Here is a 26,637-nt window from a genome sequence, read left to right as displayed (position 1 = left end):
CTGAGTTGTACTTGGTCAACTCAGAATGAGTCATGAGCCAGCCAGGGAGGGGCGGGGATGGCCTCGCTTGGTCGTTTGTCTTTCATTTGCCTTTTCCTGAACACAGAGCCACTCCTACCACAGGTAGTTAGTAGGAGCTGGGACAAAGGCCCCAGTGTGAGAGGGGGCCTCAGTCTGAGACCCACGGGGCCAGAGAGAGTAATTAGTGACTGAGCCAGAGGCTGTGCAGAGGATCGAAGACTGGGAGCTGGTGGCATGGCTCGGGGACCACAGCCAAGGAGGCGAACCCCAAGCGTGTGCGGGGACGAATTTCACCAGGCTTAGTCATCCACACCTGTCCAGGTTCAGGAAGACACAGGTGGGTGGCCAAGTCCAGCACTGGAGGTACAAAAGCAGGGCCAGCCGGGTGGGAGTGGCGCTGAGAGCAGGCTAGGGAGATTGCACGTGGGAGCCAGAGCTAGGACGAAGAGGTGGCGGGAGGACAGCCCTCTCTATGGACTGGCTTTCTTGGAGGGGGCACTCGGGCTGGAGCCCTTCCCCAGGGCATCCTTGTAGTCAGTGGTGCTGCTCTGGTTCTGGCCCTCCCTGCTACGGATGCTGCACACTCCAGAGATGCAGCTGCTGCCGTTGACCACATAGCCTCCGCTGACCGAGTTGGGCCAGAAGCCATAGCCACTGCTGACGCTGGTGCTGCTAATGGTGGCTGCAGGGGGAGAGCAGGGTCAACACCCCACAAGCACAGCTGGGAGTGGGACCGGACGAGGCCGCCTTTCCCCAGGACAGGTAGGGCTCTTCTTGGAACAATGGGTTTGGTGGGGGACCCAGTCACAGCCAACCCCGTCCCCACTGGGGAAAATATCTCAGAGACAGCTTCCTCCATGCGTTGCCCTTGACTTGCCCAGCTTACATCCAATCTAGCTGATTCTTAACTTTCAGAGGTCCACCTCTTTGGTCCAGGTACCAATGGACCCACCTGTCATTCTGAACACTCTGCCTCTTCTATTAGTCTTTTTTCTAAACTTCCCAGCTTCCAACCTCTACCGTCTGTCCTCCAGATGGCATCTTTTGGAAGCTATGATTTAACTCTTAGCCCTGATGAGAAATCCAGAGATCTAACACTTTCAGCTTGACCTCCGAGGTCCCCCATTTACCAATTCCCCAGCCCAGGTCTCATCATAACTTGCAACCTGGCTCCCCAGGCCTCACACACACCCATACTCACCTTCCTGCACTGTGTCCTTTGGTTCCCCATCACCATGGTGATAACCTTCCTAGCTGCCCTCAGAACAGGGAGACAGAATGATAAAAAGGAAGGAGTGCTGGGCTGGGAGTCAGAAGGCCTGATTGCTGGACATGCCCTGCCATCTGGCTGTGTGATCTCAGGCAAAGTTTTCCCCTCTCTGGTCCTTAGATTCCTCATCTCCACACACAGGGTATAACTAAGGCCCTTTCAAGTCCACACATTCTACAATTCTATGTCCAAGAACACAAGTACTTACAGATGCTGACAGGGGAGGGAAATTCTCATGACATCCTGTTAGGGGAGAAATAAAATAAGAACAAACAGTCATTCAACCCACAAGTTATTAACCTCAAAGCTAGTGCCCCCACTGGCCTAATGTGGGTTTCTGAACTCAGTAGGCACCTATGGAAATACCAGGGCTCCTTTGGCACAAGCAGAGCTCCAGAAGCTATGGGGGCCACCCCTGAATCTTTGGGGTAACCAGGCAAAAATCCATCAAACAGTAGCTCTCATGAGGAGTACTTGTGGGGATGGCATGCACACCTCCCAAGGGTCAGCCTCCCAGGCATCGAGGCTTTCCTTCTCCCAAGGGCATTGGTGATGCTGGAGTGGCTGCCCTGGGACAGCACTCACAAGCTTATCTTTTACCTGGACAATTAAGGAAGAGAGAACAAGAAGGCCTAACAGAGTAATGTTTTTTTTTGGGGTGGGGGTTGGGTAGTATACCCAGGTACAGACAGGGAAGTGGTGAGGACTGAATGAACCAATCAACGTAGCACAGTGCCTGGTATGAAGTAAGCACTCGTGTCTGTGTAGTATTATTAATTCTATTATTATTCTTAGCATCACCACCCCTTCTTTCCCCAAGAATTCATCTCTTCTGGATTAAGATGTGTTAGGCTTTCTCCTTTGGTCCTTCCCAAACCCCTGTGGCCTTCCTGCCAGAGCATCGCTCCCTCACCGGCACTCCTTGCTCTCCAGCAGCTTGCGGTAGGTGGCAATCTCCATGTCCAGGGCTAGCTTCAGGCTCATGAGTCCCTGGTACTCGTGCATCATCCTGGCCAGCTTGTCTTTGGAGGAGCTCATCCAGCTTGGCCCAGGCATCCTTCAGGGTGTTGTCCCCACGCTGCTTAGCAACAACGATGGCCGTCTCCAGGTTGGAAGCCTAAATGGGGAATTACAGAGGTTGGAAACTGGAAGTGCTCACTGGAATCATCCACATCCAAGTCCCACTCATTCTTTGAGGTTCTGGACCAGAGATGCCCACCTCCACCCTTCAGACTCCCTGTTCCTCTTCTAGTTGGAGCCCCTTCTGGGGTCGGCAAGTCCTTTCTTAGCTTTATCTCCACTCTGTTTAGACACTGGTGGTGATGAAAAATAGTGCATCCTGCCCCCCTGAGTTGATGGCTAATTCAGTGCCACTGAGTACCTTTCAAAGTCATTTATTTGGCCACCCTGCTCTGAGGATACAAAATGAGTAAGAGTAAGCTCAGCCTTCTGCTCTTGAGTTGTTTAAAGTCTAGGAGGACAGATCACTGGAATATGGTATTGCAGGTACCACAACAGTGGCTGCTCAGGTGCATGGAGTCACAGATGAGGGAATGGGGAAGGAGATACCCCAGGACAAACAATTTCCCAAATGCTTACCATATGCCCGGCACTGTGCTCAGCCCTACACACGGCTTTTATATAACTTGACTCATCCAGTCCTCACAACACCCTGTGCAGTGCAGACAAGTAACTTGCCCAATGTCCCAGAGCTACTAAGTGTTAAAACCCATGGGAGAGTGGAAAGAGGACTGGACCAGGAGTCAGGAGACCTTGGTTCAGATCACAACTCCACCACTTACCACAGTGCAACACTCTTAACCTCTCTGAACCCGTTTCCTCATCTGTAACAACAGGTAAGGCTTGCCTCACAGGGTCTTTGGAAGGATTCAGTGTGATAAAATGACAAGAGATGCTGCTATTGTTAATGTATATGAGAATCTTGTCTCCCCACCTACTAGAACTGAGACTGCTCCCTATGTTCCCAGGAGCAGTACTCCGAGTAAGGCCTTAATAGATATCCACAGATTTGAAGGGGTGCTCTCTGAACCCCCTTCTCCTCAATCCCTGAATCAACAAATGTTTATTAAGCAGCTACTCTGTGCCAGGCACTGTACTAGACGCTGGGCAAATAACAGGAGCAAAGTAGCCAGCTCTCTGCCTCCCTCTGGTCCAGTGGAAGAAGGGACATGCAGGTGTCTGGCAATTACAGAAGCCTGACAAGTACAGGGGAGACACAAGTGCCAGGAGAGCACATTGATCAGGGCAGGAGGGGCAGAGGGATGTGGTCCTAGCCCACCCTGTCGGGTGAGAGAAGTCTTCCTAGGGGAGGGGTCTTCAAATCAGGAGTCCTTGGGGCGAGTTGCAGATGAGATGCCCCAGGGACACCTGTTCTAAGGGTTTGACACAGTCACCTCTTTGGTCCCTTTCCTCCCCTGGGCAGAGATTTGGGAGGCTGACACTCTCGGCCCACTCATCCCCCTCCAACTGTGCCTGTCCACCCCGTGCAAAGGCAACCAGCCACCTCACCTGCTTCTTCACATTCTCAATCTCTGAGTGGATTCTCTGGATGAGCCGGGTGAGCTCTGAGATCTCATTCTTGGTGTTTTTGAGGTCGTCCCCATGCTGGCCAGCTGCCAGCTGCTGTTCCTGGAACTGGGGACCCAAAGGGCGGAGCCATGGATGGGGGTGATGAGCATGTCGTGGGAGTACATGGTGGCTTGGGGTTGGTGATGTCATGGGAGCAGGCCACGCTGGACATTTAACTAGACATTCCGGCCCAGCCCTCATGCCTACTGGGGTCACCCTCCCCGGGCCGGCCTCAGCCCAGCTCACCTTGGTCTGGTATAGCGCCTTGGCCTCAGCCTTGCTCTGCAGGGTGATCTCCTCGTACTGGGCACGAACTTCATCAATGATGCTGTCCAGGTTCAGGTCGCGGTTGTTGTCCATGGGCAGGATGACAGACATGTCACTGATGTGGGACTGGATCTGAGCGATCCCTTGAAGGGGAAACAGTGATGGTCTCAGGACTTGACTGATGGAGGCCAACAACCTCCCTCCCAAGGTAAGCAAATCCTGGTGATGCCAATTTAGAGGCTCCAAACCAAGGCTGTTGCTCTCTGGGCAAAGCGAGTTCCCTCCAGGCCCCAGACAGAGTCCTGCTGCTATGGAGATAAGGCCAGGACCATTTCCTTCCCACCCAGAGAGGAGATGAGGAGGCTCTGAGGGCTGAAATGGAGATGAGTGGTTGAGAGCTGGGGCCTGTGTGCCCCTCCCGGCCCCAGAATAGAGTTTTACCCGCTGGCAGCCCTCGGAGGGGTGGAATGAAGAGACGGACTTACGGCTTCATAGAGACACTGGAAGAACATGATCTCCTGGTCCATGGAGTCCACCTTGGACTGCAGCTCCACCTTATTGGCATAAGCTGCAACCCCTTTCTGAAAGATATCCCAGCCATCCCCAAATCACTGCCAGTGCAGCCCAGAAGGCAACACACACCCCAGCCTGGGTCCCCTGCATGGGGAAATAGCCACCTCTTCTCTTTGGGAGGTTCGTGGGAAAGGGGAGGAAGGAGCAAAAGGCCCAGCCCTGCCCCATCCTGAGAATGGGCTCCCTCGGCAGTAGGGATGGGGTGCCCCTCTAAGGAAGGGAACCCATCGAGGCTGCTGTCAGTCATCACTGTGACATCCTAGCCAGGCCCGCAACTGCAGGGAGAGCCCCTGTGTGTCACCCTCCACTGTTCTTCACTGTGGACAAACCCCGACCCCATTAAACACTCAAGAATGCCATCATCCACTCTGCCGGTTTTATTCCCTTCTCTGGATACTCTTGCATCGCGGTTTTCCCCTGCCTTCCCCTCGCTATTTCTGAATCAGTTCACTTTCTTTGAAAGCAGAGCACACTGGCAGACTCAGCTCCTCCAGGTCCCAGGCCAGCCCCAGATCCAAGACCTGCCTACCCCTCACCTTTCTGAGAAGCACAAACTCATTCTCTGCTGCTGTCCGCCTGTCGATTTCTTCCTCATACCTGCAGGAATGCCAGTGCTCTGTCAGTTAATATGTCTCACTGAGAACCCTCGTTTGCCCAGGGAAGACCCTGAGCAAGGGCACAGATGCTGCAGGGCTGCAGAGTCCAGGGCCAGTAGGCCCAGCCAGGCAAGGAAGCCTTCCTGGAGGAGGAGATGTGATCACCAATTTTGGAAGATTATTGAAGATCCAGCTTCAAAAATGAGGAAGGAGGGCTTCCCTGGTGGCGCAGTGTTTAGGAATCCGCCTGCCAGTGCAGGGGACACGGGTTCGTGCCCTGGTCTGGGAAGATCCCACATGCCGCTGAGCGGCTGGGCCCATGAGCCAGAACTACTGAGCCTGCGCGTCTGGAGCCTGTGCTCCGCAACGGGAGAGGCCGTGGCAGTGAGAGGCCCGCGCACTGCGATGAAGAGTGGCCCTCACTCTCCGCAACTGGAGAAAGCCCTCGCACAGAAACGAAGACCCAATACAGCCAAAAATAAATATAAAATAAATAAATTAATTTTTAAAAATGAGGAAGGAGCGTGTGGCATGAATGTCCTGTAGGAAATCTCACATCGTCCTAAGTGCCAGGCTGGAGGAGGAGAGCAAGTTTCCTTTTTCTTGGGGGTGATTCTGCTTGGGATGACAAGGAACACTGCCTCCCTCCACCTCCAAAAATGTTAAGCTGGGGTAGCTGCCCACTCCTGCTTAACAAACTCAAAAGGGACAGGGACAGTCATGTAGCTACAGGGGGTCCCCTCCCAGCTCACCTCTTCTTGTAGTCCTCCACCACATCCCACACATTCCTCAGGTCCGAGTCCAGACTCATCCGGCCCCCGGACAGCGTCTCCAGCTGCTTGCGCAGGTGCAGCCCTCGAGGATGGGCTCCAGGTTGTTCTTACAGTTGTTCAGGTCCAGCTGCTGCAGCAGCTCCCACTTGGTCCCCAGCACCTGGTTCTGCTGCTCCAGGATCCACACCTGGAGCCCAACACCCAGAAGTGTTGAGCCACCACGAAAACAGTCACACCTGTCACTCCCAGGGAGCTTTGCAAAGCGCTCCCCTGCATCTTCTCCTTTACGCCTCACAACATCTGCATGAGGTGGGTGCATCATTAACCCTATTTTGTGTAAAGAAAACTGAGGCATAGAGAAGTTGGGCTTCTTTCCAAGGTCCAATAGTTTAATAAGTGGCAGAGCCCAGAACTGAACACAGATATGTGTCCCCATAACTCATGCATCAGATCGCTCTGAACCCGCTGTGGCCAAACCAGCCCAGGGCAGGGGTGAGCTTGAAAGTACTGGAACAGAGTCAGGCAAGGTTCATCTTTGAAAAGGTTGACCACTCTAAAGAAGGGAGTCTGCTCTTCATTTTCTAACATCTCAAGCTCAGTGAGGCTCAACGGACCAAGGACTTCTGGGTGTTCTAAATTCCTGCATCAGCCTCCAACTGCATCTCTGCTCATGCCTCCTCCTCCTCCCTTTGTCCTGCTCCTCAGAACCATCTTCCCTAGAGCAAGCATGGCTTACGGAGCCAGATGGACAGACGGAGCTCCCCACGCCACTGTGTCCTCACTGGGCCGGGAAACTGACCAGAGCTGGTGGGTCTGCATACACCTCTCTTGTTTGGTTTGGGACTTTTCTTTAACGTGACTTCCCTTAATCGTACATGAGTGCAGCTACTGTTTAAACAAGGTTGTGTCCCTTAAAGTCAGAAGCACAGGACATTAGAAAACTGTCTGGTATTCAGTATTGAGATGGGATTGGTCACCAAACAGCTTGCGTCCAGCAGATCTTCCAGCATTTGGTTTGGTTTAACCAGTCCTGACTTTTTCATGTCCACTCATAAGACTAAGCATTGACCAAAGAGAAAACCCTACACCCAGGACACCACAATACACATCTGAACTCCACATCTGGATGACCGATAGGATGCACCCATCTTCTCCGGCTGCCTGGGGTTATGGGATTATACTCCTCTAGAGAATAAAATTATTTAGGAACCCTCCAGGCTTTTGAGCCTGTTTCCCTCTCACCCCAGGCAGACCACAATTTTCACAGAGGTGACTGTCTTCATGTTTGTCTTTCTCTCCATGTCTCCAGACTTTACTCCTTAATGAGGTTTGATCAGCCCAGCCAAAAGTCAGTCCACTCCCATCCCCCCAGACCTCAAATTTCAGAACAGTTTGATCTCCTAGAGGTAAAAGGCTTAGAGGTAAGAAGCCACAGAGAAGGTGCCAGCCCCTGAAGAGAGCAGAGGCAGCAAGGAATCCTCCGAGCCAGGGTCCAGAGCTGTGGGGAGGTGAGACTCTGATGGCCACTGACCATCACAACATAGGATTTGTCCTGGGCTGACTTGTCCTTGGTGCCTCACTGTCATGTGACCAGCATAGCCCTCCAGTCCCCAGTACTAGGTCTGGAGGCAGGAGGCTGGTCATCCAACCTCACCTTCCCTACCCTGGAGATGATCTTGGGCACGGCATTACTTCCATGCTTTTGCCGACCGCAAAATGGGAGCAATCATTTCTTATCTATGGAAAGTCAGGGCCTATCTGGACTGGATGATCCCTTGAGGCCTCTTCCAGACCTTTGATTCTTCTCCTTCTCAACACCCCTACCCTAGCTCTCAGAGATAAAAACGACAATAACAATAACCGCCATTTGGGGAGCACTTAGTATGTGTCAGTCATCGTGCCAACATCTTCACATGCATTTTCTTTCGTGAATCCTTCAATGACCCCAAGAGGTAGGTTAGTATCTCCATTGTAGAGATGAAGAAACAGAGGCATAGACAGGATGAATGACTCTCCACGTGTCCACATAGCTGGCTTAGCCACACAAAGTCACACAGCTGGTAAGTGATGGGGCCAAGGTGGAAGCCAGGTCTGACTTCACAACGCTGTGGAGACCTCTTCCCCACCACACTCTTCTGCTTCTCAAGAGAGTCCTTAGCCCACCAAAACTAATGCCCGTGGCCAAGCCGCCTGTGAATGACCACACACTGATGCTCCCAATCCACCTGTCAAATGACTAGCGGAGAAATCAGCTTAAAATTGATGGGAGGAGGACAGCTTCCCTGACCAATCAGGGGCAGACTCCCTCTCACTGGCTTTCCCTGTGCACAGCCTGCATGGACCCAGGCTTAGCAATAGCACCAAGCTGGCCTTCAGGAGTAAGAAGCAAGGGTCTGTCTTCTCTTTGGAGCTCCTGCCAGTAACCCTGACAAGCCTCTGCCAGTAGAGATTGACCTACCTTCTCTCGGGAAAGACTACACAGCCCCATGCTAGCTGGTTGGAGCACAGTCCCTGGGGGACTTGGCCACAATCAGAGCCACACATCTGGGGGCAGGACAGCTGTTCAGCAGGTTTGCAGCTGGCAAAGCTGAAGGTCAGCTCACCCCAGAGGAGCTGGGATATAAAGTCCAAGGAGGACTGTCCTGCCAGACACTCAGCTCTGCTCCCATCCTGCTGTTTGGCTACCAGAGAGGTGCCTTCCTGGGCAGCCCCATCCCCCTCGCTTCCTCCTTGCTCAGCTCCGTGGCCGGGACCATCTCCTTTTAGTTTTGCTAGCCATCTCCTTCCTCCAGCCCCACCCCAAGCCTCTGGCAAAGTGTGTGGACTCAGGACTCTGAGGACCCAGGTCTTGGTCCTGCCATGTGACCACGGGCAGGTCTCCCAACTTCCTAAGCCTATGTTTCCGCATCCCTAAAAAGGGGGGTGCTAATACCTGCTCCACCTACTCCCAGAGGTGTATGGGAGGCACCTTGTAAATAATAATGATGATGGTAATGATAATAGCTAACACACAGTGTGAGCTCTGCTGGGCACTGCTCTAAGCACTACACATATATTAACTCATTTAATGCTCACAGCGGCCCTGTGAGGCAGGTACTGTTGTTATCCCCATTTTACAGATGAAGATACTGAGGCACCAGGAAGTTAAGTAACTTACTGGTGGTTGCACAGCTAGTCAGTAGCTGAGCCAGGATTTGAGCCACGGTTCAGCCCAGGCAGCCTGGCTACCATCTGTGCTCATAGCCTCTACACTGTCCTGGCTTTCTCATGTGCAAATGTCCAGTGCAGGCGCCTGCACGGTGTGAAACACTGAGCTCACCAGCACTCACTTTTCCCTCACTCTTCTTCCTGTCCCAGACTCTCTAGGCAGCGGAACTGACCCCGCCCTCCCCCCCCCCCACTCCCCTTCTCAGCCTGCTTTACTCTTTTGAAGACAATTGTAACTTCGGGACTTGGGTAGGTGTGCTTATGAGATGATTGCATGTTTCTCACATGCATCATGCTTTTCCCTGATGACATGCTCTGGGCTGTTCTTCCAGCCTCCTGCCCACCAGGGCAGGCTTGTCCTATCCTTTAAGACAAACCAAGACACCCCTCCTCTAAGAAACCTCCCCCAAGCCCTCCCTGGGTCAGGTGCACCTTTCTTCACACAACCCTATTGCCTAAGGGCTGTGTGCCTTCCTCCAGCCTAACAGTTCCCTCCGAGGCCAGGTGATGCTCTCTGCTCCTTGGACCCAGGCTCGGGATCATGATATGAATTATGAGCACTGCTCACCAGCTGAAAGATGTTCTCCCATATGTGTCAGAGGCCACGTGGGGGTCCACATCTACATGCGAGTAGTCGTGAACACGAACTTAAGCAGAATGGTGCCCAGGGACTGGCATGGCTGTCTCGGTTGTCTGTGGCTGACAACTACTTTGATGAGTTGGTGCCTGATTATACCAGTTAAGTATTTTGAGTATCTTCCGTAGACTTGAATCTGTGAGCCAATGAGCACGTGTCTATGCGTGCTCGAAGAGGGACCAAATATACAAGGGGCTGTGGTGTGGAAGTGCACCAAGCAGGGAGGGAGGGCCAGGGCGGTGGAAATTGGCGTGCAGGAGAGGAGAGACCCTCAGCGCCTCTCTGATCTGTGCAGCACTTGCCGGATGTGAGTCTAAGGGCTGAGGGATGGAGGGTTAGTCCTACAAGTGGTGTCGCCCTGAGATGGCAGGAGTGGTGGAGGCCCTGGGAGGGAAATAGAGGCAGCTGGCAAAGGGCAGCTCAAACCTCAGAGCAGCTGCCAGATGAGACCTAAAACGTCTTAAGACACTCCCGTTCTCCAACAAGTCATGTCCCCTTCACCTTCTACAGGAAGCCTTCCCAGGCTGTCTGTGTTCAGCTGTGATCCCTTCCTTCCTCTGTAGCCCCTTGCCTGTGTCTCACCAGTGCCTCCATGCCCAGATCATCTACTGCACTGGGGCAGGGGCGGGGTGTGGTATTGAGATCTCAGAGGGTCCCCCTTGCAGCCAGGGCAGGAGCTTACCTACAGTGCAGGTGAGGCTAGAGGACAGTATTGCTGAGGGACGGGGGCTCTCACTCCCCGGACTTCCTGACTAGCACCAAGATTTTCAGGTGCCTGTCAAGGAAGGTCCTGAAAGGGGTTTGGGCTGCAGCAATGCCAGCACTACCACAGTTCCTAACCCCCAATCCTGTGAGAGGAGAGATGGGAAAGGAGAGGGAGGGGAGACAGAAGCCAGGGCCTGGGCAACAAGGAGGCTGGGCCAGCCTGGGCACGCCAGGGAGCGAAACAGCATCTCCTCCAGCTGGCAGCTCCACGGTGGGCACAGAGCCTGTCCAAAATCATCCCACACCCTCTCCGTTTTAGGGAAGAGTCTTTCCTCCAAAGGCACTGGGCTGGAAGGTGCAGTACCCGGGGCTGCTGGCAGAGGGCAGTGTATGCACAAAAAAAAAAATACCAGCACCGGGGCTTCCCCGGTGGCGCAGTGGTTGAGAGTCGCCTGCCGATGCAGGGGAGACGGGTTCGCGCCCCGGTCCGGGAAGATCCCACATGCCGCGGAGCGGCTGGGCCCGTGAGCCATGGCCACTGAGCCTGCGCGTCCGGAGCCTGTGCTCCGCAACGGGAGAGGCCACAACAGTGAGAGGCCCGCGTACCGCAAAAAAAAAAAAAAAAAAAAAAAAAATACTGGCACCGAGGAGTTACTCTTCCTGCTTGCAAATTAGCAGTTGGTGACTGAATGGGACCGTGTGTCAGTGAAGAGAGCCAGTGTTCGCCCTGGCCCTGCATTTAACCCGCCTGAGCCAGGTCTCCGGGCACAGTCCTGCTGTGAACTGACTGCTCAGGAACCAGTGCACAGCTGGCAAAACACAAAAGGCCCAAAGAACATGCATTAATAGTAATTATTATAATAACAACTAACATCTATTGGCTGCAAATTATATTCCAGGCACTGTATTACTTCCATTATCCCTTTTCATATTCTCAACTCTTCTCTACGGTGAGAACTTTGACAGGTAAGGAGGTATCGTGCCTGGAAGCATGGACTCCGGGATTGGACTGTGGGTCAACTCCCAACTCTGCCACTTACTAACTGTGGGACGTTGGGTGGGTTATTTTACCCTTTTGAGTCTCAATATCTTCACGAGTGAGATCTGTATTATTAGAATTGCACCTTATAACAACTATGCCTACCAGGTTGTTGGGAGAATTCATCGTTGCCAGACATAAAGTACTGAGAGAAGTACCTGGCACATAGAAAGCACTCAGTCAAGGCCAGCTTGTATCGACCCTATTTTGTAAGGGCAGGATCTTGCAGCCAGTCACAACTAGCCATTAGAAGAGCCAGGATTTGAAGCCAGGCATATGACACTCAGCCAGGACACTAGACCTACGACAGCATGTGCCTGACAGAGTCCTGGCTTATGCCTGCTGTCTGCAGATCCAGCTTAGCATGTGTCCAGAATAAAGGTGTCTCCGTTTGGTTGATAAATTCTATAAACTGCCTACATGTGGATGCATGTAAAGCACAAATTTATTAACACAAATGTGTTTCATCACTTGCACGCCAACTCATCAGGACACATGTGTGTTCCATGAGCTCGTTCTCCCCAGTGAGGGTCGGTGAGACTGAGCCATGAATATCTGTGGCAAATGTTACATTGAGTGCCAACCGTGAGCCAGACTGAGGGCCCGGGAACAGAACACGGGGTTGTGAGTGGTGGGGGGGAGGGGACAGACATGTGCGCAGCTAACGTGACACCAGGAAAATAAAGCAACAACTGTAATACGGGTTCGGGAACAGTGCTGTGGATGTGCAGGGCTCCGGTCCCCAACCTGCTGCTCACCAGCACTGTGAACATGGGCAGAGCACTTAGGCATCCAGGCCTCCATTTGCTGACCTATATAGTGGGGGTACCAGGGGAATTGTTGCCACCAGCTCTAATGTTCCTTCTCATTTAATGCTTGATGACTTGATGGAGTCCACCTGGAGGGAACAGAAAACGCATGTCCATGGGAGGTGGCATTTCAGCCGAGCCACGAAGGATGAGTGGGCTTTCAGGAAATGGGTCATGGGCATCAAGATTGGAAGTCAGATTTGCCATGGTCCTGGGGTGTGAAGAGTCCTGGCCTCTGGGAAGAAAGACTGGAGTGTGAGGCTGGGGAATGACAGGGAGGAGAAGGGGTCATGGGCATCCTGAAAGTCACCCTCGACTGACACTCATCCTCGGAAGGTGGCCTCACCCTGGAGGACTCTGCCCTTCCGCACCTTGATCAAGGCGACTGTGCTGCTTCTGAGAGAACACTAACAGAAACACACATGTGCTTCAAAGGGCACCCTTCTTATTCCACTTAATTTTTCTTCACAGCAGTCATCACTGCCTGACAACGTATCCTGCGTTTGTTAGTTGCTGATTTTTATTCTCCCCACCAGACTGTGAGCTCTCTGAGGACAGGCTCTGTGCACCCGTTTGCTGACTCCACAATTCCCGGTGCCTGACAATGCCGGGTTCACCGAAGCTCTGTCTAGTGAGCCACTGCTTTGCGGACACTGTAGATACAGATGCATCTGTAAGCAAGTGTGCATGCTGGCCTCAAATGTGAGGGTGGAAAAGAATCGGCTGGAAGAAGAGGAAAGCAAGGCTGGAGTGGGGGAGTAGGACTGGGGGTGGGTTGGCAGGAGTGAGGAGGAAAGAAGGAGTGACTCTCTGGCAACAAGAGGCAGTTGCGGGTGACGCTGTGGGAGCTTTTTTTTTTTTTTTTTTTTTTTTGCGGTACACGGGCCTCTCACTGTTGTGGCCTCTCCCGCTGCGGAGCACAGGCTACGGATGTGCAGGCTCAGCGGCCATGGCTCACGGGCCCAGCCGCTCCGCGGCATGTTGGATCCTCCCGGACCGGGGCACGAACCCACGTCCCCTGCATCGGCAGGCAGACTCTCAACAACTGCACCACCAGGGAAGCCTTGTGGAAGCTTTTGAGAAGTGCAGCAGGAAGCCGCGCTGAAGCTCGAACACCTGACAGTCTGGGGGTGATTTGGTTCCTTGATCACAGAGGCCTGAGCCTCTCTATAACGGTCGGGGGGTGGTGACTGTGCCCATCTGGCAGGTCCATTGTGTGCAATAGGTACCCCAGTGCACTGGAAGCCCCAAGCCTGCCCAGAGGCGCATCAGTAACAAATCTCTGCTGTTTATACGGAGCACCTCTCACACAAAGCCTACCTGGCCAGGACCAGACGGCAAAGATCCATGTCAGCGCAGGGACCCAGAAGGAAGAAAGAGCTGGACCGAGCAAAACTGTTCAGGGCAACTCAGATGTCGACATCCCGGGCAACATATTCAACACTCAGAATCAAATGATATCAATCGTTTATTGTGGGGGAAGCAGAGACCTGGACACAATCCCAATAAGAGGACAATGAGAGCTCCTTGGCTGTGAAGGCCCAGAAAGGCACAGGGACAGATGAGCTTTCCCCTGGTCGTAGGGAAGCATCCTGGATATGTGTGTTATCTCTGCATTTGGGGCAGTGACCCAGTGAAAGGTGACCAAGGAGAGGCTCACCGAGCGAGTCCGTGGCTGGACTTCCTGCATCAGAGCATTGCCCTGCTGAGGACAACAGGGAGGGGGGATGGGCTGGGATTGTGGTTCCGGAGGAAGCATTTCCTGACTTGCAAAGGGAACCTGCGGGAGGAGATGAGGACACAGGGAGGAGATGGATGAGGTCTGCAGCTTTCTGCTCACAGAGCCAGCCTTCACTTGCCCTTCATCTCGAGGCCTTTTTGCTTGCACACCTGCAGCCTGAGGTTTCTGGCAGCGGGATCCTTGAACTCACTGCCACAGCTGCCTTTGGGTTTTTGGTTTTTTTGTTTTTTAAAGGATTGAACAAATGTTTAACCAAAGAAAATATATGGGTGACAAATGAGCACATAAAAAGTTGTTCATCATGATTAGCCATCAGCGAAATGGAAAGTAAAGCCACAAGATACCATTATACAACCTGTTAGAATGGCTAAAATAAAAATATCTTTTTTTTTTTTTTTTTTTTTTAGCGGTACGCGGGCCTCTCACTGTTGTGGCCTCTCCCGTTGCGGAACACAGGCTCTGGACGCACAGGCTCAGCGGCCATGGCTCACGGGCCCAGCTGCTCCGCGGCACGTGGGATCTTCCCGGACCGGGGCACGAACCCGTGTCCCCTGCATCGGCAGGCGGACTCTCAACAACTGCGCCACCAGGGAAGTCCATTAAATGAGTTAACTTATGTATAAAAAAAAAAAAGAAAAACTACAGAAAGGAGAACAAAGAAAACCCAAAGTCAGTAGAAGGAAAGAAATCATAAAGATCAGAGCAGAAATAAATGAAATAGAAACAAAGGAAACAACAGCAAAGATTAATAAAAGTAAAAGCTGGTTCTTTGAGAAGATAAACAAAATTGATAAACCCTTAGCCAGACTCATCAAGAAAAAAAGGGAGAGGACACAAATCAATAAAATTAGAAATGAAAAAGGAAAAATCACAACTGACACTGCAGAAATACAAAGGATTATAAGAGACTACGACAAACAACTATATGCCAATAAAATGGACAACCACGAAGAAATGGACAAATTCTTGGAAAGGTACAATGTTCCAAGACTGAACCAGGAAGAATTAGAAAATATAAACAGACATATCACAAGTAATGAAATTGAAATTGTAATTAAAAATCTTACAACAAACAAAAGTTCAGGACCAGATGGCTTCACAGGTGAATTCTATCAAACATTTAGAGAAGAGCTAATACTGATCCTTCTCAAACTCTTCCAAAAAATTACAGAGGGAGAAACACTCCCAAATTCATTCTACAAAGCCACCATCACCCTGATACCAAAAGCAGAAAAAGATATCACAAAAAAAGAAAATTATGGACCAATATCACTGATGAATATAGATGCAAAAATCCTCAACAAAATATAGCAAACAGAATCCAACAGCACATTGAAAGGATCATACACCACGATCAAGTGGGGTTTATCCCAGGGATGCAAGGATTCTTCAGTATAAGAAAGCAATCAATGTGATACACCATATTAACAAATTAACGAATAAAAACCATATGATCATCTCAATAGATGCAGGAAAAGCTTTTGACAAAATTCAACACCCATTTATGATAAAAACTCTCCAGAAAATGGGCATAGAGGGAACCTACCTCAACATAATAAAGGCCATATACGACAAACCCACAGCAAACATCATTCTCAATGGTGAAAAACTGAAAGCATTTCCACCAAGATCAGGAACAAGACAAGGATGTTCACTCTCACCACTCTTATTCAACATAGTTTTGGAAATCCTAGCCACCGCAATCGGAGAAGAAAAAGAAATAAAAAGAATACAAATTGGAAAAGAAGAAGTAAAACTGTCACTGTTTGCCGATGACATGATACTATACATAGAAAATCCTAAAGGTGCTACCAGAAAACTACTAGAACTAATCAATGAATTTGGTAAGTTTGCAGGATACAAAATTACTGCACAGAAATCTCTGGCATTCCTATACATCAACAACAAAAAATCAGAAAGAGAAATTAATGAAACACTCACATTTACCATCACAACAAAAAGAATAAAATACCTAGGACTAAACCTGCCTAAGGAGTTGAAAGACTTGTACTCCGAAAACTATAAGACACTGATGAAAGAAATCAAAGATGACATAAACAGATTGAGAAATATACCATGTTCTTGGATTGGAACAATCAATATTGTGAAAATGACTATACTACCCAAAGCAATCTACAGATTCAATGCAATCCCTATCAAATTACCAATGGCATTCTTCACAGAATTAGAACAAAAAATTTTATAATTCGTATGGAAACACAAAAGACCCCAAATAGCCAAAGCAATCTTGAGAAAGAAAAATGGAGTTGGAGGAATCACGCTTCCCAACTTCAAACTATACCACAAAGTTACAGTAATCAAGACAGTATGGTAGTGGCACAAAAACAGAAATATAGATAGAAAGCCCAGAGATAAACCCACACACATATGGTCACCTTATCTTTGATAACGAAGGCAAGAATATACAATGGAGAAAAGACAGCCTCTTCAATAAGTGGTGCTGGGAAAATTGGACCGCTACATGTAAAAGACTGAAATTAGAACACGACCTAACACCATACACAAAAATAAACTCCAAATGGATTAAAGACTTAAATGTAAGGCCAGACACTATAAAACTCTTAGAAAACATAGGTAAAACGCTCTTTGACATAAATCACAGCAAGATCTTTTCTGACCCACCTCTTAGAGTAACAGAAATAAAAACAAAACTAAACAAGTTGGACTTAATTAAACTTAAAAGCTTTTGCACAGCAAAGGAAACCATAAACAAGACAAAAAGACAATCCTCAGAATGGGAGAAAATATTTGCAAATGAAACAACAGACAAAGGATTAATCTCCAAAATATACAAACAGCTCATGGAGCTCAGTATCAAAAAACAAACAATCCAGTTTAAAAATGGGCAGAAGACCTAAATAGACATTTCACCAAGGAAGACATAGAGATGGCCAAGAGGCACATGAAATGATGCTCAACATCACTAATCATTAGAAAAATGCAAATCAAAACTACAATGAGGTATCACCTCACATTAGTCAGAATAGCCATCATCAAAAAATCTACAACCAATAAATGCTGGAGAGGGTGTGGAGAAAAGGGAACCCTCTTGCACTGTTGGCGGGAATGTAAATTGATACAGCCACTATGGTGAATAGTATGGAGGTTCCTTAAAAGACTAAAAATAGAACTACCGTATGACCCAGCAATCCCACTACTGGGCATATATCCTGAGAAAACCATAATTCAAAAATAGACATGTACCACAATGCTCACTGCAGCACTATTTACAATAGCCAGGACATGGAAACAACCTAAGTGTCCATCGACAGATGAATGGATAAAGAAGATGTGGCACATATATACAATGGAATATTACTCAGCCGTAAAAGAAACAGAATTGAGTTATTTGTAGTGAGGTGGTTGACCTAGAGTCTGTCATACAGAGTGAAGTAAGTCAGAAAGAGAAAAACAAATACCGTATGCTAACACATATATATGGAATCTTAAAAAAAAAAAAGTTATAATGAACCTAGGGGCAGGACAGGAATAAAGACACAGAGGTAGAGAATGGACTTGAGGACACGGGCAGGGAGAAGGGTAAGCTGGGATGAAGTGAGAGAGTAGCACTGACATATATACACTACCAAATGTAAAATAGATAGCTAGTGGGGAGCAGTTGCATGACACAGGGAGATCAGCTCGGTGCTTTGTGACCACCTAGAGGTGTGGGATAGGGAGGGGGGGAGGGAGGGGCAATAGGTAGGGGATATGGGGATATATGTATGCATATAGCTGATTTACTTTGTTATACAGCAGAAACTAACACAACATTGTAAAGCAATTATACTCCAATAAAGATGCTTAAAAAAAAAGAGAGCTATAATATTAACAATGTTTAATAGCAGCCATTTATTGAGTACCTACTATGTGCCAGTCACTAAATTAAATAATTCTCCTACATTCTCTAATTAAATGTAATTCTCATGGCAATTTCTTTAGGGAATACTATTATTAACTCCTTTTTACAGATGAAGAAACTGAGGGTCATCGAGCAGAAGTAGCTTGCCTAAGTCACACTGAGTGGCAGAGGAGGACTCCAGTTGGGTCCATCCGACATCCAATGTGTAGGCTTCTCCCACGAGCTCTACAGCATGAAATTCCAGCTCCTTAGCAGACTTGAAAGGGCCCCTCTGATGTGGCTGCTGCCAACCTCCCCAGCTTCAGGTGCCACTGCCCCCTCCATCTCCACCTGCAGAACTTCCTCAGCCTTCCTCTTCACACTCCAGCAACCATGACCTACTTACACCATGCTAGTGCCTCTGGGTACCATGCCCACTGCCTCCTCTTGACTGCCTAGTAAACTCCATCCTCTCGAAACTCTGCATATGTTGCCTCCTCTGCCAGCCTTCCCTGACCTCCCTGAAGTTCCCCACTCTCCTCTGTGCTGACTCTGTCATTTCTTGTGTTGCCAATATCTCACCTGTGTTATAGTTACATTTTTTGTGGTTATGTCTCCATTAAGAGCATGGACCTGTTTCCATATCACTATGATAGCTACTTATCACTATGATAGCTATCACTATGATAGCTACTTACTAAATATTCCTTGAATTGACCACCATTTCTTTACTGGCCCCAAGAGTGTCTTCCCTGAGACTAGTTATTTGGCCAGCCAGTTCTCCTTTGGGCAATAAATAAACTGCATGTAGTTTATAAGATGGTTTCTTTAAAGCTTAGATTTTGTGAATTGCTTTACTAGCAGCTAAACACCCCTTTCAGTGAGCTAATTTTGTTTTTGAACCACAAAGATTAAGAACAAGATTCTGGGGCTTCCCTGGTGGCGCAGTGGTTGAGAGTCCGCCTGCCGATGCAGGGGACACAGGTTCGTGCCCCGGTCCGGGAAGATCCCACATGCCACGGAGCGGCTGGGCCCGTGAGCCATGGCCGCTGAGCCTGCGCGTCAGAAGCCTGTGCTCTGCAACGGGAGAGGCCACAACAGTGAGAAGCCCGCGTACCGCAAAAAAAAAAAAAAAAAAGAACAAGATTCTGTTTCCATTTAACATTTATTAAGCATGAACTTTGTACCAGGAATTGCACAGAACATCTTCATGCTGTCTCATAGCCTAACAGCAAGCTGGGGGTTAATTCTGCTTATTTTATAGCTAAAGAAATGACTCTCAAAAGGGTTGAGAGCTTCACTCATGATCACCACTTAGTCACAGGGACTGGGTCTGAATTCAAGGCTATTGACTTGAACTGTAGGACTCTGGACCCACAGGGACCCTGTTCAGATGCACCTGTGAGCCCCAGCCTCAATGTGTGCTGGCCTCTCACGTGCTTTTTGCTTCCCGTCGCGTCCTGCCAGCATAGTCATGGCCTAGAGACCTATGAGAAAGGTCTCAAACGTACATCTGAGGGGCTTCCCTGGTGGCGCAGTGTTTGAGAATCTGCCTGCCAACGCAGGGGACACAGGTTCGAGCCCTGGTCCGGGAAGATCCCACACGCCACAGGGCAACTAAGTCCGTGAGCCACAACTACTGAAGCCCGCACGCCTAGAGCCCGTGCTTCACAACAAGAGAAGCCACCACAATGAGAAGCCCACACACCACAGCAAAGGGTAGCCCCTGGTCGTCGCAACTAGAGAAATCCTGCGCGCAGCAATGAAGACTCAACGCAGCCAAAAAAAAAAGAAGGCTCTGAGCACAAGAGTGTTTGGAAGCTGAGTGGCGTGTAACAGAGATGCCCCCCATGCTTAAAACACAACTCGTACATATACATCCACAACCATGTTCAACCCAGTGAACCTTCCCCAGGCACCAAGAGAACGTGGCTCATTACTTGAAACAAAATCTACCTTTGACCTTTTCCCAGAGAACAAGGAACAGCTATAACTCGAGCCCCAGGTTTTCTGGAACTGGTCTTCTTCTGCCTCTTGGCCAGTTTTAAATTTTGCCACAAGACAAATGTTGACTCCCTCTCTCTGCTGAGAATCTGAACGTTCTCAAAGGTTTTCCATTCACCGGTGCATTCATCTGAGAAAAGCATGACTTCAAAGGTGCATCTGGGGCTTCCCTGGTGGCACAGTGGTTGAGAGTCCGCCTGCCGATGCAGGGGACACGGGTTCGTGCCCTGGTCCGGGAAGATCCCACATGCTACAGTGTGGCTGGGCCCGTGAGCCATGGCCGCTGAGTCTGCATGTCCGGAGCCTGTGCTCCACAACGGGAGAGGCCACAACAGTGAGAGGCCCGCGTACCGCAAAAAAAAAAAAAAAGATGCATCTGCTGGGGATGGGAGACAGAGATGAATCCTGAGTATCACAAAATCCAGCGGAGGTGATGGTGGGGTCCTGCCATCCGTGCAAGGATGTCTTTCACTCAGATCAAAGGATACTTCGGGTCTCTATGGAAGAGAGATGCGCCTCAGATGCCCTGGGCTCCAGGTCATTGACCTCTACCTACAGGAGAGACTTGGCCTAAGATGAGGATTCCCTTAGGAGAGAAAAGCATCCTGGGCCTGCATGAGTTGTATAAGTTTATTGGTGAGACGAGGAAGCAGGGACAGAGGCCTGAACCAGGACAAAAACGTACATGCTGAGAACACAGATCCCTTCATTGATGGGATCAGTCTGCAGGGGTGCTCCTAGCTATAGTCTGCAGGGACCATGCAAGATACAACAAATAACCAGGTGTTTCCCCAGAGCTGACGTTGCTCTAGCAAGATACAGTCCTTGCAGGTCTATCAGTGGACCTGTAATCTCCTGTACCCATGGAGCATGTGGCTGAATAACTACCTAAGCCGGGGCATGGAAGGAGCAACAGGAGGCCTGGGATGCCCTTTAGAGAAAACCTTCATCTGCAAGGGGGCATGCAGCCAGAGAAAGGGTCAAGTCTTTATCCTGGGCAATGCAGCAGGAAGGGGAGGCTGGGTTAAGAGGCCTCTTGGTGTGAAAGCAGAAAGATGGGCTAGAATCCCTATTCTTAATTAAGAAGGACTAAGGCAGAGAGTTGCAAGAGAGGACATGTCAGTGGAGAAGAAAAGCAAGGAAGGGATGATGACAAATGTGATGGAGGAATTTCCTGGAGCAGGGAGTCCAGGAGAAACCAGAGCAAGATGTCTGGACAGCTGTCTTTCACTTTATTTTGTGGTTTTCTTGGTGGGTAAGCTCAGAGCTGGGGGCTTCCCCAGCAATCCTTAAATTCACGTGCACTCCCCAGCCTAGTTTTGGCCACCCGCGGGGGCTGCAATTCCCACTGCCAGTGACACAGCCCCCAGACAGGATGCCATAGCCCCTGCCGACAGAGCTGGGCCAATAGCCATAGGTGTTGGCACCGCTGAACCCAAAGCCAACTCCTGCGCCTGCGGTCCTGGCCATGGAGCTGCTGATGACCGCTGTGGAGGACAGAGGGAGGGATGATAAGGGTGTGTCCCAGGACAGGGCTGACCCGAAGTCCTCTCCAACCTCCCAGCCCCAACTAGCTTTAATGTGTCCCTCTTACACAAACACTCCACATCAACAGTGGACTTGAGTTTAGTGATATATGCTCAATTCCTGGGCAGCTCAAGCACTGGGAGGATCAGCCCAGATGCCGCGGGACCCCCAAACCCAGAACCTCCTCATTCTAGTAGCAGGGGCTTCCCCCAAAGAACAGATGATGCCCAAGTATCGCATAAGCCAAAAAGTCTTGCATTTAACTCAAGGAGACATTCTTAATTTTTTTCAAAGCAGTTCCTGATTGCTCGTCCCAGGGGAGTTTTTGCCGGCTCACGTAGTGTTTCCGTGCGCAGGTCCCAGTCCGATTGAGGAGGTGCCCCTCTTCCTACTCACAGCTTCCGTCATGTAGGAAAGCCGGGATGGGAGTGACACAAGAGGGTAGGACTGAGAGTCTCATCCTAGCATGGGTGAGGTTTCTGGGGAAGGGGTCAGTGTGAAATGTCAGAATGTGATGGGAAGCTGACGCCACAGAGGAAGAGGCCGAAGGTCTCATCAAAGGAGGCGATTAGGACAATGATGCTCTACCAGGCAGAGCCCAGGCTCTTCCAGGGGGTCCTGGTGGTAGGGGACTGCTTACTTTGTGTTCATTAATGGGCTAAAAATACTCTTTCAGGGAATGAAGTACTCACATATGCTCACAGAATTGGTATATTCTCCAGACATCCTGCACAGGGAGAAAAGCACAGGTAAATCTCCTTTACATGGAATCCAAGTTATGCTCACCCCAGCCTGGAATCATCAGCCAGGCTACTGCAGCCTCCACAAGCCCTCTAGCTGGCCAGGTGGCATGAAGTGTACCTGTGTGACTCTAACCACCTCTCTTTCCCTCCTCATCTGCTCTTTCCCCTTCAGAGATGTGCGAATTTCAACCCTGGAGCGCCCCCCACCCCCGCCATGGCAACACCACCTCCTAGAGGCCCTCCTGCCATGCTTCTCTTCAGCCCATTTCTTCATCCCTGTGGGGCTACTGCCTGAATAAATACACGTGTAGAAACGCTAGCATCAGGAGTTGCCGCTAAGGAACCAACTGTATGATTTTAGGACCAATAACTTCTCCTCTCTAGGTCTCATTTATAAAATGGTGCAAGGTTAGAACAGGGTTTTTCAAATGTCAATGCTTCAGGTACCACCCTTCCAATTGTTGCTACGACCACGTATAACTCATACTCTTATATATTTAGTATTTTCCATTGATCCTGCCTTTTATAATAAAAAATGCATTTCTCTTAAAAGGAAGTCTTATATCACCAGGGTAAACAGAAAACCAGTATTGCTGGACCAAAAAAGACAAAAACACTAGCAGTAAAAATAATATAATGAATGAAACAATTTTTTAAAATTTTGGCTAGATATTTTTGTCTGCCCAGAGACTGTGAAGCTGAGATCTACCATCTCTTCACTAACTGGGACATTTGCAAGTGTCAGAGCAGCAGTGTTAAAGATACAACAGCACTACACTGAAACTTTCTCCCCATCACAGTCTGAAGACTGGAAAGAGAACCCTAAAGGAAATCATCATCTTATTATCTGACCAGATTCTGTATAAGGCTACGTTTGTGGGTGACCTAAAAAAACATCTCCAGCCCCTCCAGCAGCCTGCCCCCCAATCTGGGAAACTGAGTCAGAGGATTCCAAAAGTCCTTCCAGCCCGAACATTCTAAGACCCCTCCCATCACCCACTGGCACTCCTCACCCTCCAGCAGCTTGCGGTAGGTGGCGATCTCGATGTCCAGGGCCAGCTTGGTGCTCATAAGTTCCTGGTACTCATGCATCATCCGGGCCAGCTCCTCCTTGACCTGGAGCAGGGTGGCCTCCAGCTCATCCAGCTTGACTCAAGCATCCTTCAGGGCGCAGTTGCCCCGCTGCTCGGCATCAGCAGTGGCCATCGCCAGGCTGGAGCACTGAGGGCCAGGAGGTGGCATTGCCCCCTCAGTTCTAAGGCAGCCTGAGCCTCCCTTCCCGCCCCTCGCCCCAAGTGCTTACTGTGGTTGGACCAAGCCCTGTCCTGCTCCACTTCCTAGAGCAAAACCCCATGCATGGCGATAGAGTCCTGTCAACCTGGGACTGGGGGGCTTGTTATTCCCAGCCCCTTGGCTTTCTGAAAAGGCCCTTCCAATTGTTGCAGAGTTCAGGTGGGAGCTACGTGCAGGCGATGAGAGCAGGGGCTCCATTTGAGGAAGGGGCTTCTGAGATGGAGGACCCAGAGAAGGAGAAGGGGCATGGGGGAGTGTATATGATGGACAGTTCACCCCTCCCTTGGGATTGAGCCAGGAACCCCCAAAGCCCCTTCACCGGCTTCTTCACACTCTCGATCTCCGAGTGCAGCCTTTGGATGAGCCGGGTCAGCTCTGAGATCTCGTTCTTGGTGTGTTTGAGGTCATCCCCAGGCCAGCCAGCTGCCAGCTGCAGCTGCTGGAACTACGGGGAGAGGGGTCAAAGCAAGGAGCCGAGCTCAGCCTGGCAGAATGTGCCTTTGCCTGGGGAGTGTGGCAGAGGTAGGTATCTGTCCAGCTTCGCCAGGCCTATCACCTGCCTCCCACTCAACCATCCGTTCATTGGCTTGATTTATTTGCCTTAAACACAGTTGATCTCACTGATGGTTGGATTCGGCCTTAAGGTCAGTTGAAATTCCCATACTCTCCACACGGCAGCTTTACAACACACAACTTAGATTATGATACTCCCCTGCCTATAGCCCTTCAAAGTCAAGGTCAGATTCAAACTCCTAGCCTGGCATCAAGGTGCTTTGAGATCTGAGATCCACCAAGATCTTCAGACTCAGTTCTCACTGCCCCTGCCCATCACCTACTTGGCTCTCCACCTGTGCCAAACAGTTCCAGGTTCCATAAAGGGCCCATGTGCTCTCAAGTCTCTGACTCTTTGCGTGAGCCTCTCCCTCCAGCTGGAAAATATCCCCCCACCCGTCCTCCCTCTTTCCCTAACCAGCTCCAACTCAGGGCAGAGTCACTTCCTCCAGGAGGCCTTCTCTGATTCCCTGCTTGGGTGCACTTCTGTGCCCAGAGCCCCTGGCACACCAGTCTGTAGGTCTTACCACGCTGTACTGTGATCACACGTTTCTATGTCTTTTCCATCAGGCTCAGAATGACAGGATGGCAGGGACCTTTAATTTTATTTCTACCATCTAACTTTGAGTGTAAGTCATTAAATTCAACTGAGGAGGCCCTGAGAGACCCGACAGTGATACTCAGGCTGGCTACTCCCCGCTCCCGCACTCCACCCGCTCAGAGGGCACAAAAAAGGCAGTAACCTGCCCGGCTTCTGGGCTTCTGGGCTTCTCGGCGGCGTGGCCCGTCGCGACCTACAACTTCCCGGTGGGTGAACTTGAGAAGCCCCTCCCCTGCTTCCAACCCTTGACTCCTCCTCCCCACCCCAGAAACTCGGAAAAGAGCCGATTCAGCATTCTCCCAGGGGAGGGGTGCAGTGATGGAAAGAAGTCAAAGACTTCCTGCTCTGCCACACGGGGTGAGCCCCAGGTCTATGGGGAGATTAGCTTTTGGAGGACCAGCTGGCCAGCCCAGGGAGCAGGAAGCAGCTGCTTCTGGCAGGAGGCCCCTGCCTGGGAGCGCAGACCCCTGAGGTTAACATTTCGCTGCTCTGCCCTGCTGCCCTGAGCCTGCCTGCATGCGGCGAAGGCCCCATGGGCAGAGACCAGCCTTGGGCAAACGGCGTGCCCTTTGTTCTGCACATAGTAAGGGCCCGTGGGAGGTAGCATGAGGAGGGATTGGAGTCTGCATGCACTCCATGGCAGTCGAGGGTGGGAGGCACCAACTGACGGCCCGGGGAGTGAGTGCAGTCTGCAACCGTAGTAGGAGGGATTTAGGTCAGACTGCACAAGGGGAGCTGTGCGGACTTCCTCCGAAGAAGGCAAGATTGTGATGCTCCAGGTATCTTGGAATCCGTCCAGTATAAAAACAGTATGTCCACAAAGGCTATACCCAGACCCCCGCCTCTGAATATCCAACCGGAATCTCCAGGGCTGGCCCCAAACAGGAAGCTACACCCTCCAGTGCCCCCAAAGACCTGCCTCACACCCCCCTCTCTCCCACCACTCAGGGACAGCCACTAGACATAACTTCGGACACAATCACCTGAGGACAAGGGCAAGTGAGCTCAGCACGAAAGCTCTGTGAGAGCAACATGTTTTCATTTCTCCATCCGACAGTCGTGACCTTGTTGATTCTGCGAACAAGTTCCCAAAAGCCTTGCTGGCTTGGTGGGAAAGCCCATGCCTGGAGTTTCGTGAAGACAGGGACTTGCTAGACGCTGAGCATAAGCTCCCTGACCTCTTGTTCTATATTCAGTGGAGACCTCTGACTGCCTGTCCCCATACCTGCCCTATACCCCACACCTCCAGACTTGCACCCCTTCCCGCCAGATACTCCTGGGTCTCAGCACTGAGACGGCCCCACCCTGACGGCCTGCGATGCGCGATCTTTGGATAACTGTTGGTTGCTTTGAGACTGTGCTCCTGTTCTGTAGGCAGCCTTCAGGCTCCACACATGACCCTTCTGTCCTAATAATCTGGGCAACTTAGAAGTAGAGATCTGAGAAATTAGCTGATAACCTTGATTTGGACAGACAGACAGACCCCTCAGGCCCCAGCCTCCTTCACTTTCACCTGAATTCTTGAGGCTTCTCCCCAAGGAACAAACACGATTGCTCAAAGTGAATGACAAAAGCTTTTTATTGAAGATTCACCCAAAGATGGACAGAGGGAAGGAGAAGAGGTGGACAGGGTACTGAGTGGCTCTTGTCCTGACCTTGCAGGGTCAGAGGCTGCCAAGTGATGGAGAAGGAGCTTGGTCCTGCTGCAGAGGGAGATCCGGGATCTGGTAGGAGGCGGCATTGGGCTGGGTGGGGATATATGCGACCCTAATAATTCTGGAGATGAAGCGCCTGGCTGGATTCTCCTCTGTCCGTGGGAGGTGAAGAG

General features: G+C 50.5%; 1 protein-coding gene across 1 annotated transcript; it reads right to left on the bottom strand.

Moving 5' to 3' along the window:
* Nucleotides 1-491: 491 nt before the first annotated feature.
* LOC115858777 (keratin, type II cytoskeletal 71-like) lies at nt 492-25,327 on the bottom strand. The gene is given in 13 exon segments (XM_030866954.1): nt 492-703; nt 1,500-1,534; nt 2,205-2,321; nt 2,323-2,408; nt 3,821-3,946; nt 4,127-4,290; nt 4,629-4,728; nt 5,257-5,317; nt 6,069-6,165; nt 6,168-6,276; nt 23,360-23,479; nt 23,976-24,101; nt 25,322-25,327. Coding segments are annotated over 13 exon segments (1,359 nt in total).
* Between the last annotated feature and the right edge of the window lie 1,310 nt (nt 25,328-26,637).

This window comes from Globicephala melas, chromosome 10 (assembly GCF_963455315.2).
Source record: "Globicephala melas chromosome 10, mGloMel1.2, whole genome shotgun sequence".
NCBI lineage: Eukaryota > Metazoa > Chordata > Mammalia > Artiodactyla > Delphinidae > Globicephala > Globicephala melas.
This window is presented reverse-complemented; position numbering and strand designations above follow the sequence as displayed.